Source organism: Suncus etruscus, chromosome 12 (genome assembly GCF_024139225.1).
Source record: "Suncus etruscus isolate mSunEtr1 chromosome 12, mSunEtr1.pri.cur, whole genome shotgun sequence".
Taxonomy (NCBI): Eukaryota; Metazoa; Chordata; class Mammalia; order Eulipotyphla; family Soricidae; genus Suncus; species Suncus etruscus.
Genome location: NC_064859.1, coordinates 92,842,510 through 92,862,980, shown reverse-complemented (window position 1 = coordinate 92,862,980; position 20,471 = coordinate 92,842,510). Strand labels below are relative to the sequence as shown.

Below are 20,471 nucleotides of genomic sequence, written 5' to 3'. Positions count from 1 at the left end.
AGCCTTGAGCATCACCAACTGTGTTCTCCAAACAACAAAACAAAATTTTAAAAACTCAAAAAAGTGGCACTGATCAAGCTCTTATTTCCAAAAATTCTCCTCACAAAGATGATCCATTGGCTTGAAAAGAGCCAGAGAGAAAGGCAGAAAGGTGCAGAGAATCAGGATAGCACAGAGCCAAAAGAAACTCCTGATCATCTAGATATGGGACACAAGGCCAAGAGGAAGGTCAAAGCATGGTGCCTGGGGTTCATGTTGGGGTACCGACCATTCATGCAGATAAAGAACAGAAGAGTGAGGAAAAAGCCAGAAGGGCAGTAACTGAAGACACTATACTGAAAGCTTCCATGGTTGTTTTGCAGAAGATATCAAAACACACAAGTGCACTGGCCAATTAAGATCCAATGGAAGAGGTTTATGGACTAGTGTTGGGTGGAAGGAGTGTTGCTCGCAAAACTATTTTATCATCTAAACTCTACATTGTTCTGGGGTAAAGTCCAAGGCACATTAGACCTTTAAGTCCACCAATTTATGACTTGGACCGACTCTGGATACTGTTAATCTCTGGGATTTTTAGTTCAAACCCAGCCTTTAGGTGCCCCATTACTAAGGATCGGGCCTGTCTACGGTTCTCTCTATTTCTTCGGGGCAAATATTCCAGGCCAATTTTGTCTTTGACTTTCTAATTTCTCTGCTCCTATGAGAACAGAGATAATGTTTGTGGAAACTACCATTTTTCATCTCATCTCCCACCTTTCCCGAGGGATAATTTTTACAGGTGAGAAGACTAATTCTGTGTTCAGAGTTTCACTGCTGTTGAAATTAAATATCGTTTAGATAGAGCCTCACAAACTTCACATCTTCACTACTTAAAACCCTGGAGATATTTCACAGAAAGGTGCGAGGCCTGGTTTTTTAAAACTGAAAACAAATTCTATCTTAGGGATTTCAGCTGAGCTCTGTGCTATAAAGAGAAAGTCACAGACTACCCAAGGACATGAGGTAAAGCTAAGATGATGCTTACAGTTCAAATAAGTGAAAGAAGAAACACATACTAGGGAGATGCCTTATCGCAGACTTCTGGCCACCTTCTAGATGTATATTTTTCCTGCCTAAAAAGAAAGCTAGATAAAAACATTGACATCTCACTGACTTCAGGCGGCTGGGAAGGTGGGAGTTTACAAGAAGCATGCTTCCAGAAAAATGATATTTGGGGTTGATTGATTTTCTTCTTTCCCCCAGCTAAATTCCACTCTGTCTCTTTTCAAAGCACAGGCTGAGCTCTTGAGCTGTGGGGAGGCTGCAAGGAGACGAAAGGCCAAACTCACTGCCGCAAACTTGCTGAACTTACTTTTCAGAATTCCCCTCGAAGTCACGAAGAAACCCTCTGGCCCCACTCCCAGACGAGTAAAAGGAACATCTCGAGCCCTTCAAATGTTCTTAGAGGCTTTGGCTGTTCCTTCCATGAAAACCAAATCCACAGCTTCAAACCTGCAAACTCAGGGCAGGGTTCATCAAGGGATAAGCCCCCCATCGCCAGCAGAACAATATTTGTAGAAGATTATCTCAAGGGCTAATACACATAAGTGAGGCTGAACTGAACAGTGCCTGTTGTGAAAGTCAGAGGACAGAAAATCAGCCCAGGATGTGTATGGGGTCTTGTTTCTTGGGACAACCAATGCAGAATTTTTTTATTTATTTAAATATAATATATATTTTTATTTCTATAAATGAATATATATTTATACATATTTGTTTAGTTTAGTTTTGGGGCCACACCCAGCAGTTCTCAGGTTCTGAGCTCAGAGATCACTCCTGGAAGGCTTGGAGGCCATATGGGATTCTGGGGATTGAACCTGGGTCAGCCTCATGCAAGACAAAAGCCCTCCGCACTGTACTCACCCTGATGTAGAATTTTTCAAAAAGCAGGGATTGTTTTTTCTAACATCTACCCAAGTTTAGTGATACAATTTCCCTCAATTACTCTAAAAAATGTTTTGAACACATGAAATGTAAGTTTTCTAATCTATTATAATGTTCAATTCAAGATTAAACTCAAGTAAAATCACAATATACTGAATTTGCTAACTGCTTCTGGGGCAAAAAGAAAAAAAAAAAAGAACCAGTGGAACTTACCTAATCTTTGGGTTTGAAATTGTTTCATTTCAATGTTCAACCATAAAAAAAATTTCTATTTTTCCCTCAGCCGAGTTGCTTGCCTTTGTGAATTACAAGCTACTGGAATGTTCCAAGCGACCATGGCTGTGGTCAGACACCATGTGGGAGGAAGGCAAGGAAAAAGGTCAGAGAGGCCAAAACAGGAGGAGAGGAACAGTGCCTTGAGATCAAAGCCTCTGGACTTACCCTGGGATTTGTCTGGTAAACCAATCCCAAGAGAAACAGTTCAGCCTCTCAGAAACAAGAGCAGGAACCTATCGGGAACAAGCCTGCCACAAGGCACACCAAAGAGCAATGGCTACAGAGAGCCCTCTGGCCTTACCAGAAAGAGACCTAACAACCATGGCTGACCAACCCTCCTCTGGTGAAAGGACAGGCCACCCTGAGGGGGTTTCTACTCCAAGAGAGAACTACAGGACAGAGGCACAGACACAGGAGAGGAAAGGCCATCTTGGAAAGGGGGCAGGCAGGTGTGGTCCCCAAAGTCTCATGAAGAAGGTGGTGACTGAGAAGATAGAGGAGAATAGAGAACTCTGAACAGAGAGCCCAGAGGAGAGGGAAATCAAGCCATCAAGATGATAGAATACAAAGCAGCCCAAGTCAAGTGGAGGCATGGAAGTGAAAAAATACAACTTAGCTCAGCTCAACTAAACTCAACTCTGTCTCCTCTCTCAGTCTCTGTCTCTCTCCTCTCTGTCTCTGTCTCAGTCTCTGTCTCTCTCCTCTCTGTCTCTGTCTCTGTCTCTGTCTCTGTCTCTGTCTCTCTCTCTCTCTCTCTCTCTCTCTCTCTCTCTCTCTCTCTCTCTCTCTCACACACACACACACACAGCTAAACAAGAGACACAGAGGATTCTGGGTAGAATGGTCAGCTCGGATGACCACGGAAAATGCGCTGCCTGCAGACTCAGAGACACAGGCTTCACTTCATGGGTGATAGGGAGGTCCTGAGGCAGTGGAGGAGCACGGGCCTGGGGCTACATGGGAACTAGGAAGAGAGAGAGACACCATTGAGGAGGGAAAGCTAAAGTCAAGAGTTAAAAAAAAAAAGAAAAAAGAAAAACCCGTCCTGAAGAAAAATGAGTGTTTGAGGAAATATCCCTGTTGGAGAGGAATTCTGGGGTGTTAGACAGGAGGGTTTGGGAAGCGGTCAAAAAGCCCATCTGTGAAACTGGGAAAACTGGGCTTAGCCACGGACCTTCTGGGGCCATTTCTAAGTGGGTAGGGAGGGAGGGACGGGGAGAGAGAGAGAGAGGAGAGGGAAAGAGAGAAAGAAAGAGAGAGAGAGAGAGAGACAGAGACAGAGACAGAGAGACAGAGACAGAGACAGACAGACAGCAAGACAGAGACAGCAAGACAGCAAGACAGAGAGAGACAGGGAGACAGATTAGTTGTTTTCCTTCACACCACTCTTACAAATGAGGTCCAGCCAATAAGAGACCCACACCCCATTTCAGGGACAAGAACTAACTGGCTGTCTCTGCTGCCTGGCTCACCTCTAGATTTGTGCTGGGGCAGCCAAGAGGCTGGAGAGGGCAGAGGGTGGAGCGTGTCTCCTGCCAGCGATGCTGACACAACCTTGCACTTCAGGTCCTTCTGCCAGGACAGACCAGGCTAAGTGGTTTCAAAAGGCTGAGTGCTTGCCCCACTCTCCTTACATCCAACCCAACTTCATTGAGGGGAACTGACCACTAGCTTACCTCTAGCTGTGGCCTAGCTCTCCACTTTCCCCGAATGGATGGTGTCTGAGTCAACCAAGAGATCTGGCATCTTGGGGAAGCTCATATATATGTGGCACCTACAAGAAGCATGTTTTTTCAGAATCTCCTGTGTGAAACAGCAAAGAGGGCACTCAGAGGTCTCAGTATCATGAGCCACCTCCAGAAAGGTGGGGGAGTATCATGTTAGTGACAGGCAGCCATGCCGGGCAAACCTACACCAGGAAAGTTCTATCCCCTGGACTGGACACACAGTCCCTTTTGTGGAACTGTCAAATTTGGGGACATGGGCTCTCTATGTCCCAAGAGATCTTGAGGGTAAGATAAATGGAGCCCCTTGCCTCCATGTGATAACAAGTGTCATGGAGATTTTGTGTGTCCTGAGACTAGTCAGGGTGAGCAAAATATCCTTGCCACATGACAAGGCAATGGGCACCAACCTGAAATAGGGTGGTCTCACTGAAATGGGATGCTCTCACAGAAATGGTACTCTTGGAGTGGTGGTACAGCAGTAGGGCGTTTGCCTTGCACGTGGCTGACCGAGGATGGACCATGTTTCAATCCCCCAGCATCCTATATGGTCCCCCAAGCCAGGAGCAATTTCTGAGCACATAGCCAGGAGTGGCCCCTGAGCATCACCAGGTGTGGCCCAAAAACAAACAAATAAACAAAAATGGTATTCTCATTGGCAGGGAAGGGATCTCACTGAAATGGGGGAACCCTCAGGCTCAAGTATCTGTCCAGGTCTCACCTCGAGAGCAGAAGGGGAGCGCACTGCCATTTTTTGAGGACATTCACCTGACAAGCATCAGGCCACAGAGCCGCCCAACTGTCTGTCAAATGCATTAACAGGGGCTTGGGACTTCCTAGAAAGAGCCTCAGCGGTAGACAAAGGGCCTCAGCTGGGCCCAGTGTCCATGTGGACTGTCTTTCCTGTGGCTTCTGAGAGCACTTCACAGAACCACCTGTCTGACACCTCAGAGTTCCTCTCCGCATGGATGTTTCCTCACACACTCATTTCCCTTCAAGTTAGGTCTGACTGTGCCACCTGATTGGGTCTTTATGATGCCCTCTTTCCTGATGGCCTTTTAACTCTTCTGACTTTGGCTTTCTCTCCTCAGCGGTGCCTCTCTCTCTTCCTGGTTCTCATCCAGTTCCATAGTACCAGCCCTGTGCTCCTCTACCTCATAACTATCCCTGTCCCCCATGAAATGAAGCCCTTATCTCTGAGCCTGGCAGGCAGTGCATTTTCTGTGGTGATCCCACAGAGCAGATAGACCAGGTGGTGTGAAACAAATGAGCCCTGGTCCAAAGACAGGCCTAGGACACTTTGCTCTGTACTAATCACATCTCTCCTCCACTCTCATCCCTGCTGAAATGGTTCAACTGTGCTCCATGCCTTGAACTCTTCAAGAGTTAAACAAAGATATTAATAGCTCCGGCAAATCTTTAAGTCCTTAGAAAGCCATACCACAATTTGATCACTTTCCATTCGAACAGTTCTGGAAAAATGCATTTATTTTTTAAACTTCGACTTACAAAAGGGTTAGAAGTGGGCTTTTATTTAACTCATTTGTTGTTGTTGTTTATGTTTGTTTTTGAGGGCATCATTGCAAAAAGAAAAGTTCTATACCATAAATCTCTGTCAATCAGAAAACTCTAAGATTCTGAACTAGGAAGAGGACTTGAAAGACAGGAACATTTGCTTTGCAGGCAGGAGGTCTGGGTTTGAGGCCTGGTGCGTGGTCTTCCAAGCATCACAGGAAGCCAACCATTGGACTTAGAGGAGTTAGTCCCAGTGCCTCCTCCCCACCCAAGCAGCACCTCTCAGTATAGCATTCTCAAATATTCTTGTACAAAGTCCTTTTTGAACTGCAATACTGCTGGTGAAACAATTTGTTCCTGTGCCCTGTGATGGTATAGAACATAAAAGGAGTGAAACTAGTCTCCCTGGCCTTGAATAGCCGACGAGACTGTATCTGAGTAAGCAGCAGTAAGGGACTGTTTCAAGAAGGAGGACATGAGAAGCGCACTTTGTGTGAGGGGAAAAAAAAGAGTTCGGTAAAGGTTCAGAGGCAAGAAAGCAGAGCTGTATCAGCATGTCTTCCAGGAGTGAAGTTGGGCCGTGGGACCGGCTGGCGGAGGGGAATTCAGCTTGGGAAGTGATCAGAGAAGGCGCTCGGTTCTCAACAGGAAGAGGTGCAGGAAGCTTGATTTCACGAATAGAAGTGGGTTCAAAAGAAAATTCTTCCCTAGTCACTTGAGCCTGATCTTCCATCTTTCAGAGTGTGAAATACTTTTTTGTTTGTTTTTGTTTTGGGGTCACACCCAGCGACGCTCAAGGTTACTCCTGGCTCTGCGCTCAGAAGTTGCTTCTGGCAGGTTTGGGGGGCTATATGGGATGCCAGGATTTGAACCACCATCGTCGGTCCTGGGTTGGCCACATGCAAGGCAAATACCCTGTGCTATCTCTCCAGCCCTCAGAGTGTGAGATACTTTATAGGCAAACTAGGGATAGGAACTTATCAGAAAAAGAAAGGGGGGAAGTGATGGGAAAATCGCAGGTGTTTTCATTTTGTTTTGGAGTTGGCAAAGTTTTGGTTCTAGCTTGACTGATAAGATTCTTATCAAGTACATTTTGTGATAGCTTGTTCACTGACTTCACTGTGTGTTCACTGTGCAACTTGGCTAAAACCAACTCTGCTCACTGATCTACCCATCACCCCCTTTTCTACTTGCTTATTTTTCTTCTCCTTAGAACAACATCTATAACAATAACACGTTGTTATCGCTGAAGCATGGTGGGTAGGGCATTTGCCTTGTGTGTGACTGGCCCAGGTTCAATCCCCAGCATCCCATATGGTCCTCTAAGCCTGCCAGGAGTAATTTCTGAGTACAGAGCAAGGAGTAACCCTTGAGCACTGTCGAATGTGGCCCCCCCTTGAGCACTGTCGAATGTGGCCCCAAAACACAAACAAATTAACATAAATATACTTGTTAAAGTGTCATACACTGCAATTAATATCTTAAGAACAGTATTTAATATAACTGCCCTCCCCAATCTAAATCACAATAAATTAGGTATTATCATTTTATTTTACATACGGTTAAACAAATTCAAAGATTTAGTTATCTTGTCATATATAAATGGAAGGACCTAGGTTCACAGTGGCTATTATGAGTTCATGGAACCCCTCCTTTTGAACTCTTACTGGCATGGCTCCATTTCCAATAAAATGAGGACATGCATTGAGCATCGGCAGTATACAAATAAGTTTGAGACGGTGAAAGAAAATAGTTGGTAATGCTTATATTATAATGCTTATAGTTGATTATAAGCATGTGAAGATAAGAGAGCTATGCACAGTGAATCAATGAGTAAGGTGCCATGGGGCTGGATGAAGACAGCATCTCCCACACGGACACTGGCAATGTTGGTCAAATGGCCTATGGAGAATTTTAATTGGAATTTTAAAGTTTACAAAAACTCTCTGCTGATAAAAAAAAATATTATGTCCCACCAAAGGTTCCCAGCTAAATCTGCTTACAACCCATGTTCAATGACCAAAGACAAATGCTCCCGAAGCATTTATTTTACTTTTGGGGGAAGAAGGATTGGGGCCACACCTGACGGCACTCAGGGATTACTCCTGGCTTTGTGCTCTGAAATTGCTCCTGGCAGGTTCAGGAAGGGACCATATGGGATGCTGGGAATCGAATCCAGGTAGGTTCCGGGTCAGATGCATGAAAGGTAAACACCCTACCACTGTGCTATCGCTCCAGCCGTTCCTTAAGCATTTTATTAGAAGGAAGCACACAACGCGACTGGATCCTGAGAAGCATCTCACCAGTTAGTGAAGTTGTTTATTCATTCGAATAAATCAAACAAGATATTAAATTCCTTCAGCCATGCAGCCTGAGAGCACTGTAAAATTACATTGATCCCCTTAGTCCAGAAAGATGATTCAAGCGAGTCATCTTTTATCTGCTCGCAATACTACCTTTATTAACTTCAGAATGTAATTTTTACTTAAAGTTGGCAAGAAACTGGTTTCCTTTTTAACAAACCACTGTCATAGTTACAAATGTAGACGAACTGGGATCAGATACTACTCAGCTATAACCACTGGTACCCGGAAAAAGCGTACTCAGTCTGCCTCCTCCTCTCTCCATGAAAGACAACATTGATGTTACTAATCACACAACCAAAAGTCTGTAGGTCAATACTAACTGTCTTCTATATCCCAAACTCCTAATACAATTCCTTTTAAGAAAACAGAAACCAACAGATCACATCAGAATCACTGTTTCCCAAATGGCCCTGTCTCATTACTGACTTTCTACAATTCCCTTTGGGGACATCAATCTGACCACATTTCAGGTATGCCAGTATTTGGGCTGATATCACCAGAGCTTTTTGAAGCCAGTTTGGGCATCCTCCCTCACACCTTATCTTCCTTCTTCCAGGAAGCCTGTGAGCTGAGTACATGCCCCAAAAGTTGTAATATGAGTAATAGTGCTGTGAATCTCTGGACAACTTCATTCGTTTAATATTGTCATCCCTATAGGAACACACCAATTTAATGAACAGAATGGACAGCTAACAACAAGAGCTTACTAAACCTTCTGCCATTGTATTAACAACTTCATTGGAGATACAATAATTTTCACAAATGTACTTGCTACTGTCCTTTTTATTTGTTCTTTCTTTTCTAACTTTCTTCTTTGTTTTTATCTTTCCTTTTTTTGCAGTAACTTTACATCTGCTCATCTGTAAGCAAATGTATTATGATGTCAACCATGTGATGCATTTTCTTTAAATAAATAATAAGGAAAACAGAAAACAATTCAGCAAAGAGAAATCACCTGATGCGTTCGAAAGTGGCAAACAGAATCAAAACACATTTTGTTTCATTCACAGGAAGACGCAGCACAGGTTACACATAGGTGATGAAAAATGATACTTACTGCTCAATTCGGGGTGACAGGTACAACTTGGGGTACACCTGAGTGGCTTCAGTGTCCTCAAAACTGACAGAAAGGAGGGCCACATCTTCTCCAGGGTCTTCATTCACATCCTGAAACAGGAATGACAAAACAGATTCATGAGGACCTGCTCCCAGAAAACCGGACTGGTGACGAATTCAAAGTTTTCTAGCTTTGAGACTAGGTGGTAGAAATTACCTGGATTGTGCAAATCCTTTGCCACATACCAAATCACTCCCTGGAATGAGGCATTTCAAACTGTACAACCAAAGTTCACTAAGGAAAGAAAGATTTGCCACCTATTTTGCTACCACCCACATTCCAAGAAATTTTTATTTATTGTTTTCTTTGGGGGTATTAGGCCATACCTCGCAATGTTTGGGGAGGAGCTATTCCTGGCTCTGTGCTCAGAAGCAAAACCTGATGGTGCTCAGGCCATCTATGGTGGCAGGTAATGAAATTCGGGTTAATAACACACAGGACAAGTGCCTTCCCACACTTAACGCGTTGCCAATAGAGGCTCTTTGCAATCTAGTGAATGGTTCTTAATTTACATATGTAAAAGAACTTATCATTTATTTTTATAGGAAAAATTAATTATAAACATGTTTGCTAAGAATAAAGCAAAAATCTTAAAGGAGCCAGAAATTTGATCAGACTCCCACCTTAATGGAATATTGGGCAAAGAGTTCCAAGAAATGTAGTATTACTGATGTCGAAATAATGATGAAGTCCAACACCATAAAAGTAAAGGGGAGAGGAGTATCATGCCTATAGACTTCAGCAAACCTGGGGATGAGTGGTTCTTATGTGAGCCACAAGATGGACACGACTCCAAAGTCTAGAATATAAGAAGGTTTGAAGTGAAGAATATCACTGAGCCCAATATGGCTCAAGAAACATCAAGAGGTTAACTGACATAAAACTAAACTTACTGTCATTTAGAATTCAAGAACAAAATGAACGGCAGTGGGATGCCAACCAAAAGCCAGCTTTTGGTGTGACACCGATGACATGTCCTGAGTCAAAACTGGGAGACCTATGATGATGGCATGGACTATAGGATGATCGCTAAGAACCAAGTTGGTTATTTTTTTTTTTTGCCAGCCTTCTAAATAAAATAAAGTATTCAAAGAAATTCTAGTAGCATGCTATTTTTAATTGGTAAATATCACATTTGAATAATAATCTGTAATAAACTATTTTTGGTTGCTCCCAAACCTCATATAAAATTGTTTTGAATATTAGAACTGCACAACACTTATCCACAGAAACAGGAAGAACTCATTTATATTTCTGGATCAGTATCTGGGTCCAGAAGAGAACTCAACAGCCATCATAGGAGGCTCCTGATCTAAACTTAAGAATCACTGTCAGGAGAAAGACAGATGAGCAGTAATGAAGCGATAGGGCCCAGGGGATTCAGGTATATGAGCGATGTTAGGGAAAAAAGATCTAAATATCCAAACCACAATGTCAACAACATTGAAAGCATTAGACCCAAACTTTAACAACCGAAGTTAAAAAGGTGACATTCAAGACTGCACGCTAGAACAGGGAGGTGTGGGAGAAATTTGGGAACATTGGTGGAGAAAGGTTGACACTGTTGATGGAACTGGTGCTGGAACAGGGTCTAAAAGTCAACTGTGAATAACTGTAAATCACTGTGCTTTACTAAAATAAATAAAAATTAAATTTTTACTTAAAATAAAATCACTGCCAGTTGAGGAAAGAGTGATAGTACAGCTGGAAGGGCATCACCTGGCATGTGGCAGACCTAGGTTTGATCCCTAGCACCCCATATCGTCACCCCAGTCAGACAGGATTAATTCTTGAGTGCGTAGTCAAGAGCAACCCCTGAGCACCAATAGGTGTGGCCCCCAAACCAACCAAAAGCAACAACACAAAAAGAATTACTGTTCTTCCTTCTATCACAACCAACTTCACTTCTCCTGCAGCCTGTGCAACCAGGCATCACATTCACCCCCAGATGGCTCAAGCACCTCTGTCTCTTTGCTTGGTGAGCACTCAATGATGCCCCTAGAAAGTGCAGGCGTGGGACACAGAAGGACAGGAAACAGAAGGGACTCCAGTTTTAGATCAGACAATATTTTTTTATTTAAAATAAAAAGACCAGGTCAACCTCTGTATACCCCCCTAGAATCTCTCCCACTCTGTCCCCTTCAAAGGCTGCTATGTGCCCTTTAACTACTTCCTCCCTCTAGTACCCACCAGCAAGTCCAGGGTGCCCAGTGTGGCTTCTGGCCTCTTCTAACTTCATTTCAAGACAGACCCTAGCATGGATGGTCTCTCTAAGCAAGAGCCCATTTCCTTCTTTCCTTTTGCCTCAGGAACGACATTCTCCTCAATGTCTATCTTTATTCTTCTTCTTCTTCATTTTACCATTGCCCCTTCCCTTTTTAAAAATCAACACCTTGATCTAAAATTCAGGATTATGGTACCAAGCCAAGCCAAACACAAGTTGATGTAGAAAATGCTTTCCCACCCTCATGTTCCAAGGTGTAGCTTCAAACACGTTTTGTTCTAGGAGCATAAAAAACATACACGCACTGGCATATAAACAGCGCTTTAACCTCCTGCTTTGTTCTCCCTAATGGGAATCATATTATACGGATCATTCCTACCAATTGTTTCCTAAAATAGCCACATAATATGCCAAGGCACGGGTTTATTTTTTTATTAAACTATTCTCCTAGCAACGGACATTTGGGTTGCTTGTTGTTCTTATACCACTGGGTAATGCAAGAATAAGTCTGTGCGTGTGCCTGTGTGTGTGTGTGTGTGTGTGTGTGTGTGTGTGTGTGTGTGTGTGTGTACCTTCTTTACTAGGTGGACTTATATTTCTGAATTAAACAAAAAACTGAGCTCTCCTGGGTTTTGAAAGGTTTATCTCCATTTTAATATAGTCACATAGTCTAGTGTCCCTAGACCTTTGACAATGAATCCACTCTGGATGGGTGAGTCATACCAGTGGACAGAGAGCCAGTTTCTTTTCTTCCGGGGCACTGGCCACTGTCAAATGTCTCAACCTCATGTTGTTGCTCTAATTCACTGGAAAATGGCACCTCCAATGGATGAATTTGAGCAGTTTTTCACGTCATTTCAGAGGCAAATGTAAAGGTGGGAGCCCCACATCATGCCATCAAATGCCTTAAACTTCACACTGTCCCTCCAGTGCCTCTATAGCTTCAACTTCCAACTTCACTTGGGGACACTAACTGATAGGACAGAAAACTTTGCTTTTTTTACTGTGTTAAATTTGACAATGGTAGTGAGTGAGCCAAATAGAATGCTTGTCTCGAATACAGGCAGGGGGTGTGGGAGGAGGGAAATGGGGGGCATTGGTGGTGGGTATGTTGCACTGGTGAAAGGGGGTGTTCTTTTTTATAACTGAAACCCAACTATAAACATGTTTGTAATTGTGGTGCTTAAATAAATATATCATTTAATTTAAAATATTTGATGATTAACTCTGGGATTTCTCTAGCTGTTTTTTTTTTTAACCTAACGCTGTTTGAATTTAGACTTTTGCATACATTCAAAAAAAGTCTGTAAGTTCATTTTATTAAAGTCCCTGATTTACAAAGTTATTGTCTTTGTAGACATAGAATGTCCTGGCATCAATCTCACCACCACTGTCAACTTCCCTCTATTTGGTGTTCCCAAGTTTCCTCTGTCCCCAAGACATTAAAAACCTACACGTAGTTTGGATCTTAACATTGAAAGTATGAGACCCAAACTATACATGTGCTTTCTTTTGTTTGTTTTATTTGGTGGTACTCAGAGGTTTTTCCAGGCTCTGCACTCAGGAATCACTTCTGGAGAGCTCAGGGTACCATATGGGGTGCCGGGGATGAAACCTGGGTTGACTGCATGCAAGGCAAACGGCCTCCCGGCTGTATTATTACTCCGACGCCACATGCATACTTTTATTGCCTCCTGAATATACTTCTAGACGATTTGCTACAACAGGCTTTTAAGAAAAGGGTGTTAAGTGCAGCACCTGGCACACAGAGATGCTTGGTGACGGAAATGCAGCCTTTCCTAACGCTACTTCCTCATCTTTACCCTCCACCCCATGACTTCAGGCACCTGCTTTACAAAAGCTGCTGGCACCAAGGATATCTGTAAACCAAACCCCGATTCCCTGCTTCTTCCCTCTTTCTCCTAAAACTGGGTTTCTATAGGGAGAACCCTAAAGGACAGTAAGAACTGACCTATCACTTGTTCTTTTTACCAATGCTGAGAACTTCTGCATCTCTGATCATAAATTTCTGTAAAATGAGGCTACAGACTTAAATTATTTGTGGACCCACTGCTAGGAAATGGCATTACTGCACATGATTATTGAGGTTGGCTTGAGTCTGTAAAGTTTTGGAGCTGTTGTTTATTCATGAAGGCTGTGCATCTCTCCTTCAAATCTGAACGAAAGCCTGACTGGGGGAAGTTTCCTTGGTGAAGCCTTCATTTTGCTGAGTTTTGTCACTATATCCCACCATTGCTTTGGCCATTGAGAGTTGCTTGTGATAAATCTGCTGTAAATCTTAAGGATGCCTCTTTGTATATAATTTCCCTTTTTGCAGCTTTCAGTATTCTATCATCATTATGTGCCTTGGGTACTTTGCTTTTGGATCTCTTTTAACTGGTGTTCTTTGAGCATCTAGGATATGGTTGCATGCACTCTTTAGTTCTGGGAATTTCTCAGCAAAGATGTCCTTGACTGTTGATTTTTCATCAGGGTTTTCTTCCTGGGTCTCTGACTGATTCTTAGGATACTTGAATCTTACGATTCTATGAATCCTGATGCTTCTTCTGTTTGTTTCTATTGAATTTATGCCAGAGATCTATTATTGTCTATTCACTTTCTTGGAGGACTTTTTCCAGCTTCTCCTATTGTACTGAGGTGTCATGCAGCTCATCTTGTACTTTGTTGATTCTCTCCTAAACTACTGTTACTCTGCTGATGAGGCTTTCCAGTGAGGTTTTCACTTCACCTACCATGTTTTCAACCCGGATATTTTTGATGGAGTTTTTCTCATTTTTCTCATATCCTCTTGAGTCTTCTGGGCTGCTTGTTCCATCGCTTCTCTAAGTTCATTGAATATTCATAACATTTCCTCTCTAAAGTCCTGATCAGAGATGTTACATAGGTGCCAGGGATTGGTTGAGATTCCAGAACTAGCATCTACAATAACAAGGTGTGGTGGGTTCTGCAGAGTTTTCCCACTGTGAAATCTGATGTATGGTACTCTTTTTATTTTTATATTTTGGTTTTGGGCCACACACAGTGACACTCAGGGGTTACTCCTGGCTTAGCACTCAGAAATTGCCCCTGGCTTGGAGGGCCATATGGGACACCGAGGGATTGAACTGTCTGTTCTAGGTTAGCGTGTGCAAGGCAAATGCTCTATCAACTGCCCCACCACTCAGGCCCTGATGCATGGTGTTGTGGTACAGCTCCTTGACTCTGCATGCAACGCTAATAAGTTAAAGGTAGCAGGAGCTGAGGATGAAGTCAAGCTTGAAAAGGTGAGTGCTTTCATCTGAATCCAGAGGAGGTCCTCTGGTTTATACTTCAGTCCTGTTTAGGTAAGACTGGGCCTCTGATGAGAGAGGAGGATGACATTTCTGGTGCAAACCCTCAAATACTGTCCCTCCTGAACTGGCTTTCATTGTCAGTGGTCAAAACTTTGATTACAAATCACATAAATCCCTAAACTTTCACATAAACTCACAAATGTGAAGCCACTGACTAAAAACCGCTGAGGGGCCAGAGCAATAGTTCAGCAATAGTAGGCTGTTTGCCCTGCATGAAATGACCCAGGGTCCATCCCAAACACCCCATCTGATTCCCTGAATCCATCAGAAGTGATACCTGAGCGCAGAGCCAGGAGTAAATTCAGTACCTCTAGGAGTGGCCCCCAAAACAAAACAAAAAAAAAAAACAACGAACGGGAGCAATAAATAGTACAGCAGGTAAAGTGCTTGCCTTGCATTCAGTTGACTTGGGTTCAACCTCTGGCATCCCACACAGGGACCCCCGAGCCCACCAGGAGTGATTCCTGAGTACAGAGCCACAAGTAACCCCAGAGCATGGCAGGCAGTGCACCCCCTCCCAATAATCCAAACAAACAAAAAGATAAAAAGAAAACCTTCTGAGGTGGCAGCTTCATTCCATAAGATTTATGTTCAAACCCTCCCTCCCTCACTCTTGAACTTCTCCTTTCACTATTATGCAAGAACCAGAACGCTCAGCCTGTCCTCCGAGACAAACTGAGCGACCTTGGCTTCTGTAACCAACATTTATCATCTGGCATTCAGCAGAGGCCGTGGAACATTGTCCGAATAGAAAAACAGTTGTTTCCAGGAGTTCCTTTGACGTACTGCTTTAATATGATTGACTCCCGTTGGGGAGGGCCTGTGCATTTTTCTCTGAATCTGTGTTTGATCCTTAATAGGTACCTCAGGCTGACTTGGGAGTACGTAAATCAGCTCGGAGAGAGAGAAGCAAAACTCTCTGTGCACGTGGCCCTGTTTCCAGCTTCTGCCACTCCAACAGGCCTGTCCATGTCCATGTGTTCCTTCCCATCTGGGAAATGATGAAAGCAGCTCTTGTACCAGGGTTCTTAGAAACGAACATTGCAGATGATTTATTTGTGTAACCACTAATGGCAGCGCTCGCGAAACAGGGGGCGGTGAGTGTGGAGTGGGAGACATTTAAAAAACATCCAAGTAGACGTTTGCAGAGCTTCCTATCTGTGCTATTGGAAAAGGCAGCTGTCCACCAGCAGGGGGGAAAAGGTGCTAAACTCGCCAAAGTGTCAGAAAATCCTCCTGACCTACCAGTGTTTCCAGCCCAGACACATACATGAGAGAAAATAATGACCAGTACACTGAGCTGTCATAGAAGCGAATGCTGACACAGCATCTGAGGGCAGAGGAAACAGCTTTAACTGTGAGTCTTCATTCACTAGCTGGGGAGTTTCTTGCAGGCTCAGAGGAAGACGGTGTGGTTTAATTTGCATCGCTGGTTCCCAAAACGTAGCACACACATCAAACCCAAATTGACTTGGGAACGAGAAGACAAGCAAAATCGCGTGAGTGCAAAAATAATGAGCAAATGAGTTAAAAAGAACACATTTTCCTCTGGTAAGCTCCATCAATATATCTAGTTTCTAACAACCCTCAACTCTGAACCCTGAGATGAGCCCAAAGTTTGGACTTGCCAGCAAAGAGGTATCAGCCGCTGAGGTTGCCAAGGTCTGTGTGGGTATAAAGGCTCTGAGCTGGGACCTTTTGCAAATATCAAAGAGTGCAGAAATCAAACAATTATTAGCCTTGGAAGTGAAAGGAGGACAGTACATTGATCATGAAGTTGCAGCCCTTTGATAAAAACGGCATCAACCATGCTGCTACCTGCTGTGTGTCCCAGGACCTGGTAGCTGACAGATGCTCACTGAACTGTAAGTATCAGGAACCAGGAGTCACAGAGAAAACTCTGGAACACCATTTTACTTCTCAGTTCAAAAGCAGACTATACACTCAGAGCTAGAAGCAGGAACAGCAAAATTCCTTTGTCTATAGAAGGGCTTTAGGGTCTGGCAGAGGCCAAGGAGGAATCTTATTATTTTTTTTGTTGTTGTTCAGCTTTAAAAATTCTATGACATGAAGCCAGCCCGGGATTAATTAAGATTCCAACTAAAGCCACTGCCGGATAAGAACCTCATTATAGAAAAAGCCCATGACTTTGGGCAAAAGATGTTACAAATTACAAATTCCCAAACAGAGTTTTTCAAATACACGAAATGAAGCTGGCCCTTAAGAACAGCACTTCTTAACCTTCTCCCAAAGGTGGGGGCTCCTCCTCTTTCTTGCTTCCTTCCTGTGCCCATCCAATCAGTCCCTCCAGTTGGCCCCTAGTCTCATGCTGTGACCACCCCTCAACCTTACACAATTTTCACCAGCAGCCCCCCTGGAATCTTCTGGAGCCCCATAAGAGGCCACAGAGTCCCCAGTTGAGAAATGCTGCTTTGGAGGTCTCAGGGGTTCAATTTATCAATCAAGTTTCATCAAGTCAGAGAATACGACTGATTAAACTCCACTCTAGCATTTAGTGGAGTGAAATCTAGAGCATGTTACAAGCATTTGAACAGCAAAAAGGGGACAGGGGTGGGTTGGGGTGGGGAGGGAGTGGGAGGAAGAGGGGTGGCCTTGTGGAAACTCAGCAGTGGACTCTTACTTTGAGACACACTGAGCTCTATTAACATAAGCAGCTCCCCATTAGAAAGATCCTTGCTGTCATTAAAACATGATAATGAAGGCTTTGGAGATGGTGCAAAAGGCCAGCAGGGTGCTTCTCCTGTGGGGAGCCCCATTCAATCCTTGGCATCATATGGTCCCTCCCAACACCTCTAGGGAGCCTCCTCCAGGGGGTAAAATTCTAGAAGCTGGGAGAAGGGAGGTGTCTAAGCACCAGTGGGCCTGGCACCGAAACAAGCTAATAAACAAAATGGCATGGCGGAGGATGCCAGGTGTTTGTGGGGGAGAGAGAGACAGAAACACAGAAAGACAGACAGACAGACCCAGGTGAGCAAGCAAGATCAGAGGAAACTGTGGTCCCTCTGCTAAAGGCCTCGGCACCATGACAAGAGACACTGACCGTTTCCGTTCCGGGAATCAGGCCTTTCCCTTTCATGAAAGAGACAGGAACTGTCTGTCCTAGTGCCAGGGAAAGCCATGGAGATGGGAAGAAAACAATCACGTTGGGCCCAACAGAGGAGGAAGTGCAATGGACAGGCCCAAGCCTGGGTTTCTGCCTATTGAGGACAGCCCCTAATTCCATGCTGCCTCCTTCCCACCCTGTGCCCTGAAAGGGCCTATCTGTGACTCCAGACCATACTTGGGCTTCTTGGCTATTCTGAGATTTGGGATGAAAGCAGTGTGGAAGAGTTAATTCTGGCCTGTTTGCTCCAGATGTGTCCCTCTCTGCCTAGTCTAGACAAAGGGTCCCTCCCAAGCATTTGGGTGCTCCACTGAGCACCCTTGACATGACCCCAAGAGGAGACTTGAGAACCTTGCTCTGCTCAAAGAACAGTCGAAGATGCTTGAAAAGTCAAAAGTGAAAAGCTGTTGTCCAAGATCTACTTGATACAGGCCAATCTGCAATTTGCTGGTCCTCCATGCAGTGTCCTAAGTCTGTTCCAAAAATCCATGAGTGGGGCCAGAATGATAGCACAGAGGTAGGACGTTTGCCTCACACACCGCTGATCCAGGACCAACTTGGTTTGATCTCTGGCAACCCATATGGTCCACTGAGCGATTTCTGAGAGCAGAGTCGGGAGTAACCCCTGAGCGACGCAAAAAATAAAAACAAAAATAACAAAAGACTGTAAGTGACCTAAGGCAACAATTCTAGCCCTGTGCTACCCAGAATAGAACTTCAATCAAGGGGTTGGAGAAAGAGCACAGTGGTAGGGCTTTTGCCTTGCAAGCAACCGATTCAGGAAGGATGGTAGTTTGAATCCCAGCATCCATATGGTCCCCTGTGCCTGCCAGGAGCAATTTCTGAGCACAGAGCCAGGAGTAGCCCCTGAGCACTGCTGGGTGTGACTCAAAACCAAAACCAAAAAATAGAAAGAAAAAAGAACTTGTAATCAGGCCTGCAACCAGCACAGAATGGGTTTTCCATGCGGCTGGAAAACACTTGCCTCAATGTTCTAATGCTGACTTTTAAATAATGAAGATCCAATTTCTGAAAAGGAGAACTAAAAGCCATAGTCTTTGCTCTGCCACGTAAGAGGCACCAGTCTGATATCTCTGCCTGGTCTCAGCTCACGCAGAAAGTGGCTTCTCTCTGCACTGGCTGAAGACTGCACAGTTGTGAGCCATAAAGTCAACCTTCCCTCATAATGTCAGGTTAGGTACATTCTAACCTAACTATGTTTAGTGCCAAGGAGAAGAGCTTACTGATGGGTAGGGAAGGGGCAACTCCTGAAAGAGCCAGTTCTTAGCAGATACCACCAAGTCAGGGCAGTTGTCACCTCCCGGGTTTCCCAATTTGACCTTTCTGAGTCCATCACTACTGACAGGCACAAGACACTCAGGGTCCAGGGCTGTTGGTATCTCTCTCTTGCTTATTTTCTGCATAAACAAGGGCCATTCCAAAACCATCCTTTTGCAGGAATCCGCCGGAGAAGCTGAACTCACCCCGATTCTGTTGGTGCTTCTTGTTTAGAGAGCTAAATTGAAACACATGTCATACAAATAAACTTTGGGGCGAAATCCTGGCTCTGTAAAAATAACAAGGATAAAGGTATTGTAAGTCAAGGGCTCTCCTTTTAGGGCCAGCAGAGACATTGAGCACCCCAGACTAAGCTCAGCATGCCCCCAAACCACTCCGCAGGAGGTACAATGGAGATTTACCTCTGGTGGCAGGAGGGCACTAGAGGAAAAGTCCTTGCTTCCACTATCTTCTCTATTCACCCACATTTAGAGACAGAGTCTGGGACCTGGAGTTTTCCCTCACGTTGGCACGTGACTTCACTCACAGTATACTTCTTTAAAGGAGCCTCAAGTTTCATCCTTGTGCCCTAGATTCCACTGTACCCCATTTTCAGCATTTTCAGACATCCGTGAACTAAGGATTATGAGTACCGCCTGTCAGAAACGGGTTTCCATCCAGAAGCCCATGAAACAAAACCGACTGCTTCCTTTAAGCCCCTATGGAAGACCGCTGACCCAATCTCCAGTTTGTCTCCACAGTTTCTAGAAAAGGGTAATACAAATATGCAAATCATGTCTTGGGCTCTCAGGAAGGGACAGAAACCTACATTATTTGGGGCAGAAGTTGACTCTGGGACAGCCATAACATTGTTTTCTTCAAGGGAGCCCCCTCGGGCCTTCTTCACTCAGGGACCTCTCAGACCGTCTGACCCTCCTTGGCCCCACTAGGCCCTGACATTTCCAGGCCCCGAGGAAAAGTGGGTTTCAGGAAGACTAGTTCTTTCCTCCAGGTTTGCGAAATGGGGAGTCCAGGGTAGGCCAATCCCTTGGCAGAGGCAGAAGGGGCTGAGGGCAGTCAGGTTCCCCCACAATGGAAGAGCCAGCTTCACCCCCGAAGCGGAGAGCAGAGGCCTGAGACCTGGAGCTTCCCCCTTGCCCCACACATCTCATTCAAGCTCACGGTCTCTTTGGGGTTGGACCATTCAGCCTTTGGCAAGTGAATAGGGTACCGCTCAGAGGCAGAATGGTGTTTGGGGGATGTTTCCTTTATGGGGAAGCAACATTTTCTCTAGAAAAACCTGAAACTCACTGGTATTATAATAAGCCCGGAGAATCCAAATCTATGCTAAAACCCAGGCACTCCTCCCTGAGTTGCCAGAATACTTGCTACCTGCTCTGAAACACCAGACAAGAAGCAAATATTGGTCTTCAGGACAAAGATGGGGAGCATTTGAGAGGAGGCAGAGGGTGCTGCCTTAGAACAAAGATGAAAAAAAAACACCTTTGGCCAGAGGATTCTGACTGTGTCAGGCTTGGCTTAATGTTTTCCATCCAGGTTGACCCATGGGC

General features: G+C 44.4%; 1 protein-coding gene across 1 annotated transcript in view; it reads right to left on the bottom strand.

Moving 5' to 3' along the window:
- Positions 1-20,471, bottom strand: part of BABAM2 (BRISC and BRCA1 A complex member 2) — a 448,631-nt gene that overhangs the window by 187,475 nt on the left and 240,685 nt on the right. The window contains 1 exon segment of the mRNA XM_049784238.1: positions 8,862-8,971. Coding sequence (XP_049640195.1) covers positions 8,862-8,971 — 110 coding nt within the window.